This window comes from Elephantulus edwardii, unplaced genomic scaffold (genome assembly GCF_000299155.1).
Source record: "Elephantulus edwardii isolate Elephantulus edwardi_28Jun2011 unplaced genomic scaffold, EleEdw1.0 scaffold00318, whole genome shotgun sequence".
NCBI classification, from domain to species: domain Eukaryota; kingdom Metazoa; phylum Chordata; class Mammalia; order Macroscelidea; family Macroscelididae; genus Elephantulus; species Elephantulus edwardii.
In genome coordinates this window covers 880,218-893,626 of record NW_006400068.1, presented here as the reverse complement: position 1 = coordinate 893,626, position 13,409 = coordinate 880,218, and the positions used below count along the sequence as shown (strand labels likewise).

General features: G+C 37.9%; 1 protein-coding gene across 1 annotated transcript in view; it reads left to right on the top strand.

Moving 5' to 3' along the window:
- Nucleotides 1-13,030, top strand: part of HMCN1 (hemicentin 1) — a 763,653-nt gene extending 750,623 nt beyond the window's left edge. The window contains exons 106-108 of the mRNA XM_006901311.1: nt 976-1,095; nt 10,474-10,600; nt 12,123-13,030. Of these exons, the coding sequence (XP_006901373.1) occupies nt 976-1,095; nt 10,474-10,600; nt 12,123-12,489 (614 nt within the window). The 3' untranslated portion in view covers nt 12,490-13,030. The remainder of the gene's footprint in view (nt 1-975; nt 1,096-10,473; nt 10,601-12,122) is intronic.
- Nucleotides 13,031-13,409: the final 379 nt, after the last annotated feature.

Sequence of the window (13,409 nt, the reverse complement as noted above, 5' to 3'; positions counted from 1 at the left end):
TTTTTAACATTTTTCCTACATGATATATTGATGATTATGAAAAAATTCATACCTGCTAGAAAAATGTAAAAGCATCTTTGGGAAACTATCAATGCATCTCCCACTTGGCTATCAACTTATATTAAATGTCAGTTTGTATAATTTTCATTACTACTCTTTATTTGGGGAGTTCTGAAAACCTTTCAGATGGTCAGCTATTGGTCAATTCCAACTCTATGGTAAACAACAACAATAAACTCTATATTTAGGGAGCTCTGGTGGCTTAGTGGTGAGAAACTATGTTGCAATACCAAAGGCACATGGTTCAAATCCACCAGGGGGCTCGTTGGAGAAGCATGGGCAAGTTCCTCCTGTGTGATTAAACTGCCTCTGAAAAACGTGCTGGAGGGTCAGCTATGGGTCAGTTCTGACTCAGTGGTACATAGCAGCAACTCTATATTTGTCTGAGAAGTTTCACTGGCTATTCTTATAACAGTAAGATTTGTGGTATTTGTTGATAGCTGTGTGTGTGAAAACTATGTGGGGAAGGCAGGGAGAGAGAACATGGGTGCTAATATTTAAACCAATTACAAACTAAAATCTACTTTCCAATTAACCTTAACTGAAACTTTCTCTTTTAAGCAAGTCCTGTCATGGAGAGATTAGTGCTATGGTGAGATAAGGTCTTGTACAAATCTATTTTCTCTGTCATTTCAGTCTTGCCTTGTTTAACTAATATAAAAATTGCCTAGTTCAGGGATTCAGCTCATATATGCTTACACGCAGAAGAAATGTTCACATTTTCTAATTTAATGTCGTTTATATCAAATTTTATTAAAAACAGATCCTGAAACAGTGTAGAACATTTTTAAACACATGAATGTGAAACGACCAAGAAATTTTTCATGAGGATATCAATGACATGTTTATGGCTGCCTCTACCTTATTTCTGTTTTTGTTTTGCATGCTTATACATGCTGTTTTGTTTCTGAACAGACATTGATGAATGTGAAACTAGAGATACCTGCCAGCATGAATGCAGAAACACCTTTGGAAGTTATCAGTGTATCTGTCCTCCTGGTTATCAACTCATGTTGAATGGAAAGACATGTCAAGGTGAGGGACTGCTGGGATGCTTACACTGCAACTTAAAACCAATACAGCACAAGAGAAAAAGGAAATGGATGCACTTTTGAATAATTACTCTCCTGATTGTTGTCCCTTTTGTCCCATTCCCATTGGACAAGCTTGTCATTAAACATTGCTTTTATAGGTTGTTGTTATGTTGGTGGTGGTGGTTATGTGCTATTAAGTTGACTATGACTCATAACAATCCTGTGAACAACAGATCAAAACCGTATCCCATCTTCACAATCTCTACCATGCTCAAGTCTATTGTTACAGTCCCTGTGTCAGTCTATTTCCTTGAGGATTGTCACATCTTTCAATGACACTCCTTTCGTTGCTTGATTTTTTTTTTCCCCCCAAAGATTGGCCCCTCCTGACAACATGTCCAAAGTATTTAAGATGAAGTTTCACCACTTTTCCTCTAAGGAGCATCCTGGTTGTACTTTCCCCAACATATACGTGTTTGTTTTTCTGACAGTGCCTGCAGTAGTCAACACTCTGCATCAACAGGGCTTGAGTCTTCTTCAGTCTTCTTTATTCATTGCCCAGTATTTTTAGATACATAGGAAGCAATTTAAAATGCCATGGCTTATATCAGGCACACCTTAATCTTCAAATATTTTTGTTCCTCAGCATTTTAACGAAGTCCTTGATAGCATGTTAAAATGCTCTTCCAAGGACTGGCCCCCTCTGACAACACACCCAAAGTTAAAGCCAAAACATGCCCAATGTATATAAAATGAAGTATCACTCTCCATACCTCTAAGGAGTATGCTAAGATACACTTTCTCCAACAAACAGATGAGCAAAAGAAAGGAATTAAGCAAAGAGGGGAGATGAGAAACTTCTTTTGGTACGTTCTTTCTAGAAAGAGTTAAAATTGTCAAATCAGTCCATAAAAGATTGTTTAAGACTTAATGGGAAGAAAGCCAGCCACTCTCAAGTCAGTGCTGACTCAGGTGAGCCTGTAGGATGGAGGAAAACTGGCCCTCAGAGTTTCTAGGACTGTAACCTTTGTGGCAGCAGACGGCCTCGTCATTCTCATGTGGAGCAGCTGGCGGGGTTGGAACCATCACACTTTCGGTTAGCACCGGAGCATTTTAACCGCTCCACACTAAGAGTGAACCTCTCTAAACGATTCCCTCCTCCCACAGTTAGCCTTAGATGGGAGGGGAAATGAGGAGTGTTCACAGTAAATCTATTTTGGCACTAGGCTTCATTGCACTCTTGTTAGATAGCTTTTAGAGTTGTCAAAGGCAAATTAAGTGAATAATTAATTTATTCTTTGATACTATGAATGATTTTTTTTTATATTTAGAAATTTTTTCATTAATTTTAATGAAAGTTACAGACACTTAGGGTTTCCATTCATTCATTGTTGTACTTTTCTCCCTGCCCCCTCCAATTTGCTCTTCCCTTTCAAAAGTAAAATTCTTTCTTGTTGTAAAATCCCTCCCCCCAAGTCCACACCACTGTTCAGCCTTCATTCTGGACTCCTGTCATAACAATAATACCTAATCCTATATTTCTTTTAAACAGTTCTCTTCCTCATCTGTCTCAATGCAGTATACATTATTTATCCCCTCTTTCTCAGCCTCCCCCCAGCCCCGATGTCAGTCCTGTTTTATAACAGTGGCCCCATTCAGTATTTGTCCTTTTGTAACTGAGATATTTCACTCAGCATAATGCCCTCCAGAGTAATTTTGTATATTATTTCATGAGTTCCTTATTTTTCAATGCAGCATAGTTTCCATTGTGTGAATATACCACAGCTTCTCTATCCATTTGTTTGTTGATGGGCACTTGAGTTGTTTCCAACTCTTAGCTATTGCAGACAAAGCCATAATAAACAGGGTGTGAGCACTACTTTGTGCTACTATTGTAGGACACAAAAGGTCTGTACAGACTAGTATGAAACAATCCCTCCCTTTTTAGATCTTACAGTCTAGAGACTTTAAGAAATAATTAAATTGAAAAATAATCGATACCATAATTAAACTGTGCACAAAGTATATTGATGATGAGGAAAAGTAGCATCAGTAGTTCACTCTATGCAAAAATGCAAAAAAAAGCATTGTATGTTGGTCATGTTTAGTTTAGTACAAGAGACTGCAGCAATGGAATGAGCATGGTGGCAGCTGTGAAGGTGTTGCCGAATAGAGCAAGGTTTCTATCTGCTGTTCAGAGGGTCACTAGGAGTCACACATGATCCAATGACGTCTAACAGCAATTCTAGTACAATGTGTATTTAGACTAGTGTGTCTGGATTAAATCTACTGCCACTGAGTCAATTCCAGCTGATACTGATCTTTCATCAGGCTTCTGAGGTTTTAAATCTTTACTGGAGGAAATAATGTACATGGCATTGAAACAGAAAAAGGCGAGAACTGTATAAAAGGAATATATGATTAGGTATTATTGGTGTGACAAGAGCCCAGAATAAGAGCTACATAGTAAATTGGTCTGTGGGAGGGACTGTATAACAATGAAAGAACTTTTTTTTCTAAATAAAAAGCAAATGGGGGTTAGGGGGCCAGGGAGGAAAATGTGCAACAATGAATGAATGGAAATCCAAGTTCTTTATAAACTTACAATAAAATCTCCATTAAAATTAAAAAAAAATCTTTACAGGAGGAGAATGAATATCTTTCTTCTATGGAATGCCTGGTGGACTTGACCTGGCAGCCTTTCAATTAGGCAGCCTGACATATAACTCACCACCAGGGATCCTTTGGTTAAAAAGACATAAAAATTTTAGGAAAAACTAGCCATTGGAACCCCTAGGAAGCACGTATAAATAAGATACCCAAGAGTCTCAATCAATTCAACAACAACCGGAAACTCCTTCAGTTTTGTGAATAATATCTAGGAGTATTCTGTAAATCTTGATAATCCTCTGAATTCTATTCGTTTCTCTCAAGCACACACAAAACAATTTTTTTTAATTATAGTAATAAAATCATCAACTAAGTGTTCGCCTAGTGGTAAGAGGCTGCACTGCAATCCCAAAGACCCACGGTTTGAATCTACCAGGTAGGTGGTCTGAAGAAGGATGGGCAGTCTCCATCCAACCTATTTACTGTCTCTGAAAACCCACTACAGGGCCAGCTATGGGTCAGGTCTGACTCAATAGCACACAACAACAACAGCAACAACAAAGTGTTTTGTAGTCACAGTCAAATATAGACTGACCTTCCTGTCTGTGTGACAGTCAGACAAGACTTGTAAAGATTTGAAAAAGATGCTAAGGTTTGAAAAATATCTCATGGAAAGGATGTGTTTCTGGAGATAATACGAGAAAAATTCCTTCTACCGAGTTACCGTGAATCTCCTTCCCATTCCCACCCAGGTCCTCTTTCATCCCAAGCACTCCATTGGGCCATATGACCTGGAAAAGGAAAACGAACTCAATAAGACATTTTGTTTTTATCTGTCAATCATGAAACATTTACTCAGAACATCCACTGTGCATAATATTTGGTTGTGGTGGTGGTGTTAGGTACCATCAAGTCAATTCTGGCTCACAGCAATCATATATCATGAAACTCCGCCCATTGTTGGTGAGCCTCAATAATCATTTCTGGACTTGAGACCATTGTCAGTCCATGCTGTTTGATGGTTTTCCACCACCTTTTACTAACTTGCCCCTTTTTCCAAGCGTGACCTCTTTATCCCAGGACCAATCCCTCCTGATAACATTTCTAACGTGCATGAGATAAAGTCTTACCACCCTTCATTCTAAGGGGCATTCTGACTCTTCCTTCTTCTGGCCAGAAACCAAAACCAATCTCAGGACAAGCAAGCTGTTTCTGACTCATGACCACTCTACTGAGAGTCTAAAGGCTCTAAATATTAATGGGAGAAGATTATCTCATCTTTCTACCAAGAAGCAAATGATGGGTTCAAACTATTAACCTTTCAGTTAGCAGCCCCACACCTAGACCACTACCCAGTTCATTTTTTTTACTCCTTTTCCCACACCATAATTTAAAGGCATCAATTCCACTTCAGCATTTTCTTTACTCATTATCTAGCTCTCATATAATTGAAAATACCATGACTTGAGCCAGACCCTCCTTCTCAAAATAACAGCTTTGCTTAACAACACATTAACGAGCTCTTTTGCCTCAGATTTTCCCCAAGGCAATATGTCAATTCCTTGAGTAGAGCTTTACTGGAACAAATATATCATGTTGTTGTTGTTTGTTGTTGTTGTTGTTGTTATGCACCACCGAGTCACCTGTGACTCATAGTGACCGTATGTACAGCAGCTCTGAGCCCTGCCCTGTCCTGAGCCAAGTCTCACTAATTCTGACATATCAACCCCATCGACCCAGTCACTGTATAAATCCATCTCATCCTGAGTCTCCCTTTCCTGCGCTGTCCGTCCACCCTTCCAGGCATGATGTCCTTCTCCAGGGACTGGTCTCTTCTGACCACAAGCCCAAAGTATACTTTTATATATTTCAAATTTTAATAATAGTATTTTAACCAGCAATAAAGTATGTTTAGGACAAACTTTGTGTCCTTTTCTACAAATAATTAAACAAATTCCCAAAAGCGTTGCACAACCTCAATGTTCTAGAGCAATCAAGGTAAGAGAAGGGGCCTAACCCTGTGTGTCAGAATACCTGGATGAGGTCTTTGTGTCTCTGCTATACTCTGAGAACAACATTACTGAACAGCGGCAGCAGAGTTGGCTGAGAGCAATGACCTTGCATAACTTTCCCCACCTCTTCAACTTCAGAATCCCAATGTAGAGATGGCCTGATGCTGAAATTGCACTCCCTGCAGGTGGAACAGGCAAGCAGCATCAGGCTGGAGACTAACGCATTTGGAGTAACTCAGATCAGGCTTCAGAAATCTTAGTCAGATGTAAAATGGTTAAACTGTGTTGAGTGGTCATTTGAGAGCTTTTCTTTTTTTAATTATGCCAGTGTGTTTTTAAATTGCTCTTGTCACTCATTCAGTTCAAAACGTTGTTCAGTTTTCATTTGTGCTTCAAAGTGGAAAATAATGTGAACAAATAAAAAACAGGTGTTATTGGAAATGTTTGCAATTTAAATGAGTTACATATTTTTGTGGTTTTAAATAGACATGAAAGAAAACAATTATGCCCTATAAAAAAGCCTTTACTCTAAAAGAATAACTTGGAGGTTGTTTTTTTTTATAGCTTTAGAAAGTGTTTGAGGCATTTATCAGTAACAAAAGCCTGCTTATCATTCACCTACTTTTTAAAAAAACTTTAATACATTAATGATAGAAATCTTAACAGTTATAAAAGAGGAATTAAAATTAATTTGACATTGAACAACAAAAGTGACTCTGTCAAAAGTGACAGTCACAGGACTACAAAAAGAACCACAGGAAGAAAAAATGTGGCCAATTATGATGTGCCTAAAAAGTGGTGAGAGAAATTAAAGAGCCTTAGGCTAAATTTAAGCACAATTTGTCTAATTCCAAAAATGATTGCATAGGCACTACATTGGAAATGAGTGTGCCAATAAATCCATTCTTTTCAAATTTTTATCATGATTTGGATGAATGTTTACAGAGCAAAATTATTTTCTGTGCAACAATTGAAACACATCTTGTTTTGTGATACTGATGACAAGTTCACAATAGAACAGCGCTCTTTCTGTTTCCATGTTTTTAAAAGATAACCCATAATGTTTAACATTAGTCTGATTTATTGCATAATTTCTGTAAGGTTGATTTATCTAGATGCTTACTCTATTTTGAAATAAGCACCCAGAGAGCACTTGGTTAAATGAATTCAAATGTTCTAAAACTACCAACATGAAAGGGCTGCAGCTTTTCTTGGGATTCTTTTGTTGTTGCAATAAATAATATTTATGTTCTAAAATGTAATTTCTAATGTGATAATTTCTTATACTGAATGAAAACCATTTATCATCATATTCTCCCTTAAAAGAGACAGTATGGTTTCTCCTTTTTCTCCTGGCTTCTTTTCACTAAGACCAGTGTGTGGAGTGAATAACTTAGAGTGAGCACAGTGAATGCATGTTAACCCTGAGGAGATAGTCACAAATGCAGAACAAAGGATGGCCACCTGCCAGCAGTCCAAATTCTTATCAGAGCTCTCCTCTGGAACTCATGCGTGGTTGTAAATACAACTACAATCACTTTATGGCTCTTTATTCAGGCTATGAAATGCTGTGATAAGGTAGCTGCTTAATGATACATAGTGACATGTGTGCCCAATTTCTGGTCTCCCTGGCACTATTATTGTGACCTTTGCAGCTCACTGACCTCCATGGCTTTGCAGAGTTCATTATATGATTTAGAACGCACACAAAATTTGGAGAACGAGTGTCCAGGATCTTTTTTTTTTTTAAATGAGACAGGGGGGTACGGGGGGGGGTACGGGGGGGGATAAGGCTAATTGGTTTTCTCATCCATTTTCCTACAGAGATTTTCACTTCATTAAGAGACAATCTTCTATTGTGAAAGGAGATGACGTGCTTCTAACAGGATCATAATTAGAAATGAGTACACAAGGACAAGTAAGGCTAGCTGAAAGAAAAACATGCTTTAGTTTCATATGGATACTAGTCCTCATGTAAAACTAGCAATAGAAGTGCATTATGCCACTGGCAGTATTCTATATAATCAGAAAGTCAAATAAATAACTTATTTCATGATATTCTAGTTCATTGCATTTTTAATTTGTGCAGATTAAGTAAATAATTATAACGTCTATGATTTTCTAAAAAGAAAAAAGAATACATTTAGAATCAAATTTAAAAAGAAAAGAAAAAAGAAAACCTGGCCTTAGTGGTACAAATGAAGTCAGGGATTTGTAATAAAATTTTGTGTTAAAAAAATCTAGGAGCTCTGGTGGCCTAGTGGCAAGAAGCTGCACTGTAATCCCAGAGCTACGTGGTTCGAATCCACCAGATGCTCTGCTGGAGAAGGAAGGGCCGTCTCCTCCTGTACCAGTCAGATCCCATTTGATGGTACACACACACACAAACAAAATAATAAAATTAAAAAATCATCTAAAAATTTGAGACAAATAAATGATAAGAAACTTAAAAGTAAGATTTAGTGTTTATTGTCCATGATTAACATACTGTCCCTTGGAATTTTTTTTTCTCTCCTTTTTTATAGCAAGTTCTAAGTTAATTGAAGGGTCATGATAGGACTTCCTTCCAACCCAAGTTCGCTATGGATATCATTAAGGCCTGCCAAAAGCCTCGGCTATCAAGTTGATTCCAACTCATAGTGACTACCCATTAGGTTTCTGAGCCTGTAAATGTTCACATGAGAAGACTTCTTATCTTTCTATAAATACTATCAGGCAATGACAAAGTCTCCTGTTACTAAGAAAATGCAAGTGTAACACAGACCTTTTGATCTGGGAACTGATTTCCATGAGACAGATGCTTTTGATCTTGAGGGCCTACCTCAACAGAGAATTGTTTTGGGTCCCTTTCTGTATTTTTTTCCTTCCTCTGCATTAGCATCTATATGTAGTCAAATACTAAAGAAGGAGTAATACAAGTACCTATGTGCAACCAATCAGCTTACATTTCCTCTAAAGTAAGCAGTCTTTCATTTGTTAAAGTTCATAAACATAAAAGAATTTCACAAACCTTACAGTTCTCTCATAATTAAAAAAAGGCAATCTGTAAGATTTTTTTTTTCAACATCACTTTAAATATTTGCAAATGCAATTTCTGGCATTTTGCTTGATATACAGATGCTTTAAATATATTCTGTACAAAATCTTGGAACTAGAGATTTAACTATATTGAGCTCTCTTAATTTATGAAGGATGCCACCATGTATATAAAACCTGCAAGTCTGTACTCATTGTCAAATCAGACAATTAAAAAGTCTAAGATCAAGCTGCTGTTCAAATGATAATAAGTGTTTTTACTTTTAAAATATAAAATAGAGAGCTAAGACTGTTGAATTGTAGCTGTGATGAAATACAGCTTTCTGTTATTGAAGTTTTTCCATTGTTGTTCCCTTTCATTGAAGTTTTTAATACCCAGATATCATAAAGAGAGTAGAAAACAAATTTTTAAAAGGGAAGGGAAGAACAGAACTCCAAGCTACAGCGAGTTCTCAGTAAGAAAACTTTCAGGAAGTCACAAAAGAAGGATTTGAATCTGCGAGATGCTTGCCTGCCCTTACACTGCTGTAAAGCCCCATGTGTATACCCCAGTGTGAAGCCATTGCTCTAAAATGAGTGTGTGGACTCTGAATCCCTGAAGATTTGTTGAACTCTATGGACTCCCTCTTCAGCAAAACTCCTGCTGTTTCTCCCGTTCTCTCTCTCACTTTATTCTCTGTCCCTTATTTTTCTCTCTCCCTTTATCTTTCATTTTCTATGTTTGATTCTCTCTCTCTCTCTCTCTCACATACACATGCACATGTGCATGCATATTCAAAAAATAATCTCTCTTTAAATTCACATCATTCAAAAATCCTTTCAAGCTCAAATATGACCCCATGTTGAGTTATTCTTCAAAAATCTTTCTTTTTAGATAGTTAAAAAAGCCCTTTTTTTTCTATCTTGACATTTCTTACTTTTTTGTGAGTTAGATATTTTTCTATTTGTTACAAGTTTCTGTAGAAAATAATAAATGAAGCACTATTTAATTTGCTCATTTCCCCCCATAATAATCATTATTTATTATCCTAAAAGGAGTATCCAATCACCATATTAATTGAGAATGACCCAGCACAGTTCAATTTCAGTTAGACTCCTTGCTCCATTGTTCAAATATAGATTGTGGTTCTGGGCTCCTTAGTTTCAACCTGTTTTATTATTTGTTTTCTTTTTCCCCACAAGATCTGACTAGCCTGCATAGTCTCCCTGAATTAAAACCTCATTCATTTAATTTCCACTTCCAATAAAATCTCCCTCTGAACAGTATCCCCATCCAACAATTTGAACTTATAAAACAAAACTCTAAGGGAGAATTATTCGCATTTTAAAGAGATTCTTCACTCTACACAAACATCTACAAGTGTCCTTTAATTTTTCAGCTTCTTTATAGTATGTTTAGAATATCGTTTGTTTTGTGAAACTTAAGTAGACTCTTGTTCCAAATACAAGAGACACTAGAGAGTGCTTTCTAGCTTCCCCTCTACTTTTAGAGCCCCTTATTTTCCCATATCCTTTCACATGTGTTAAAGAAATTTATCCTGAAAGCAATCTGAAAAAAAGCATGCACTAGGTAGTATGATTTCCCCTTTGTGGTTAAAAAAACCCAGCCACCAAGTTGCCTTGTGAAAAGTAAAATCTTGTGTTCATCGTTCACACCACCTGGTAAGAGGGCCTTCTCTGGCCACATTGCTGATGCTGTGTGTTCCTTTTGCTCTTTCTAGATATTGATGAGTGCCTGGAGCAGAATGTGCGCTGTGGACCAAACCGCATGTGCTTCAACATGAGAGGAAGCTACCAGTGCATTGACACGCCCTGTCCACCCAACTATCAACGGGACCCTGTGTTGGGGTAGGCCTTGCCTTGTCTTCCCAGACAGGATTTTGAAAAATCTTTCTTCCTCTGTCTCTTTGGCTAGAAACCCCTGTATGTAGTTATGTTCAACTCCTACGAAGTTGCTGGCTTGAGGGAAATGGAGTTAACAGTGTCTCTTCTTCATGGAATGAGCAAGAAATGAGCTCATGCAGAAGCAACTCTTTTAGCCCTCACCATCATTCTCAGGCTCTTCCGAGGTTGTCTCCCCATCACGTCATCTTCCATGTCACATCTAGACACCAGATAGCTTTATGTGGTGGCAGGGCTTGCCTTTTGTTGAAATGCTGCCGTTTCCTTGTCTTGCCTAAGAGCTTCAAGGGCTCTCAGCACATACAGCACTTCAAGCAGCATCATCTCTGTTACTGTGGTGACTCACCTCGACACTACAGAATGGAGATGAGCAAGGATGAGTCAAAAGTCTCCCCAAGCTTACGTATCTTGTTTTCATTTCCTGCTGTCTGAAACACTGTCTTCTCTGCGTTCTGAATAAACTGCTCTTCTGTTGTCTCCCTCCCTGAAAAAATAGCTTTCTTTGGTCAGGTACTAAGTTAACAGAGTGCTTAAAAGCTAGTGATGCTGTTCCTCTTGGATAGACACTGATCATGAGAGATTGGCTCAGAACCCAGCTCCTCGTTGGCGCTCTCCTCCTCTGTTCTCTGGGGTGGGGGTGCCCACTGAGCCCCTGTGCCATGGCCAAGTACAGCCTGCTCCAGATCCACCAAAAACCAAATGGCAGTTGGTCTGAGGGGCCTGAAAAGGGGGAAGAAAAAGTTAATAAAGGACAGAGTTACAGAACTTCTAAATACCATGATTGAAGAATCCATATCTTCAGAAAATGGTTCTTTGTATGCTTTTTCACTTCTTTATTACCAGTGATTTCTGGCAGACAATTTAAAAGTCAGGATGATTCATAAGTAGTCAATGTGGGTTCTAGCAAAAGAAAATATAGTGTTTTTAACCTAAAACACTGTTGAACACAAATACAAAAGAATATTGTTTTCCCCTCAGGAGTCTTAATTGAACTTTTGCTAATATTTTTTATAAATAAGCCAGAAATTAACCTATCATATTTCAGCTTTCAAATAATCTGAGGAAAAATGTTATTTCTAAATAAAACTTTTTCAAATAACAGACTGTATTCTGTTTAATATGCCCTTGTTTCCAGTTATTGTGCAGATGCTTTTTATGTCCAAACCTGACGTTTCACTTTAATGACACTCTTTTGGTATTTATGCTTAACTTTCATGGTTCAAAGGCTTCTGATTTTAAAGGATCTGAGAGATAGATATTTGCTTTTAAACCAGCTGACTCTCATCACCATCTGCCATGTGTTTTGTATTAGTGACTTAGAAATTAGGGTGAGTCTTATGCTCTTGCAGGCTGACTGTCTCCGATCTTTAATGCCTAAAAGTTGTCAGAAAGCATGATCACCTGCAGCAAACTGCGCCTTCTTCCACACAGGATAACTCCATGCATTTCATGTGTCTGTTGCCCATAGGTTCTGCCTCAAGAACTGTCCACCCAATGACCTGGAATGTGCCTTGAGCCCATATGCCTTGGAATACAAACTTGTCTCCCTTCCATTTGGAATAGCTGCCAATCAAGATTTAATCCGGCTGGTTGCATACACGCAGGATGGAGTGATGCATCCCAGGACAACTTTCCTTATGGTGGATGAGGACCAGACTGTTCCTTTCGCCTTGAGGGATGAAAACCTAAAAGGAGTGGTGTACACAACACGGCCACTACGAGAAGCAGAGACCTACCGCATGAAGGTCCGAGCCTTGTCCTACAGTGCCAATGGAACCATTGAATATCAGACCACATTCATAGTCTATATAGCTGTGTCTGCCTATCCATACTAAGAAGCTCTCACAGCCTAATCCACACATTTACACTGCATTAATCATGGGAATCAAGTCCCCTCCCAGATTCTTGTCTCCTGAATGGTTGCCATCTTGGCAACTTGTAAATGGTGCTATGTCTGCTCTGTCCTGTGTGTCTTTGTTGGTACTCTGAGGTATCTCCAGTATACCACCATGCTCACGACTTTTAATAAGGTCTAGAACACTCCCTTTTTGCTTGCTTTATTTATTACACTGGAGCAGTTACTTTACCAAAGATTGTCCTGAGCATCTAACAGGACACATCAGAAATATTTTGTAATCTCAAAATAGCTATAAGGTCATTTTTACTTCCAAAAATAGCAAAGTTGCAGGCAAGTGGCTTTTTGAACATTTGAACGTTTTTTTTAGATAAGTAAACCTGGTTGTTACCTGTTTTGATCAAAGTATATGAAATAACTTATAAAGATTTATTTTTAAGGTATACTTTGATACTGTATAACAGTATTTACACACATATTTTCATTTTAAGGAAAGAAGAAAGCACCACTCATTTTAGAAACCTATCTCTTCTGTGTATGCAGACAATGCTATATGATTTACACTTTCCTAGATTTTCTTAGAGATTTGGAAGCAGGAGAGGCCATCCAGTTCCTAAATAACATGCCTCTGAAAATTCTGTGAACTTTGATAAATGTCGATAGTTATAGAAAGGCTTCAGGCCTTTTATTCATAGGGTCACTGTGAGTCATGCTCGACTCAAAGGCAATCAACAACAACAACACAATCCACCTACTAGAAGGTTTCTTATGATCCTGAACAGTGCTTACCTTGATTGAATAATAAAGATACTGACAGTGATTTTGTGAAATCAACTGAACCATTTATGATAGTAGAAAAAACATTATATTGGCTTCAGATGATTGTTCATAGCATGTATC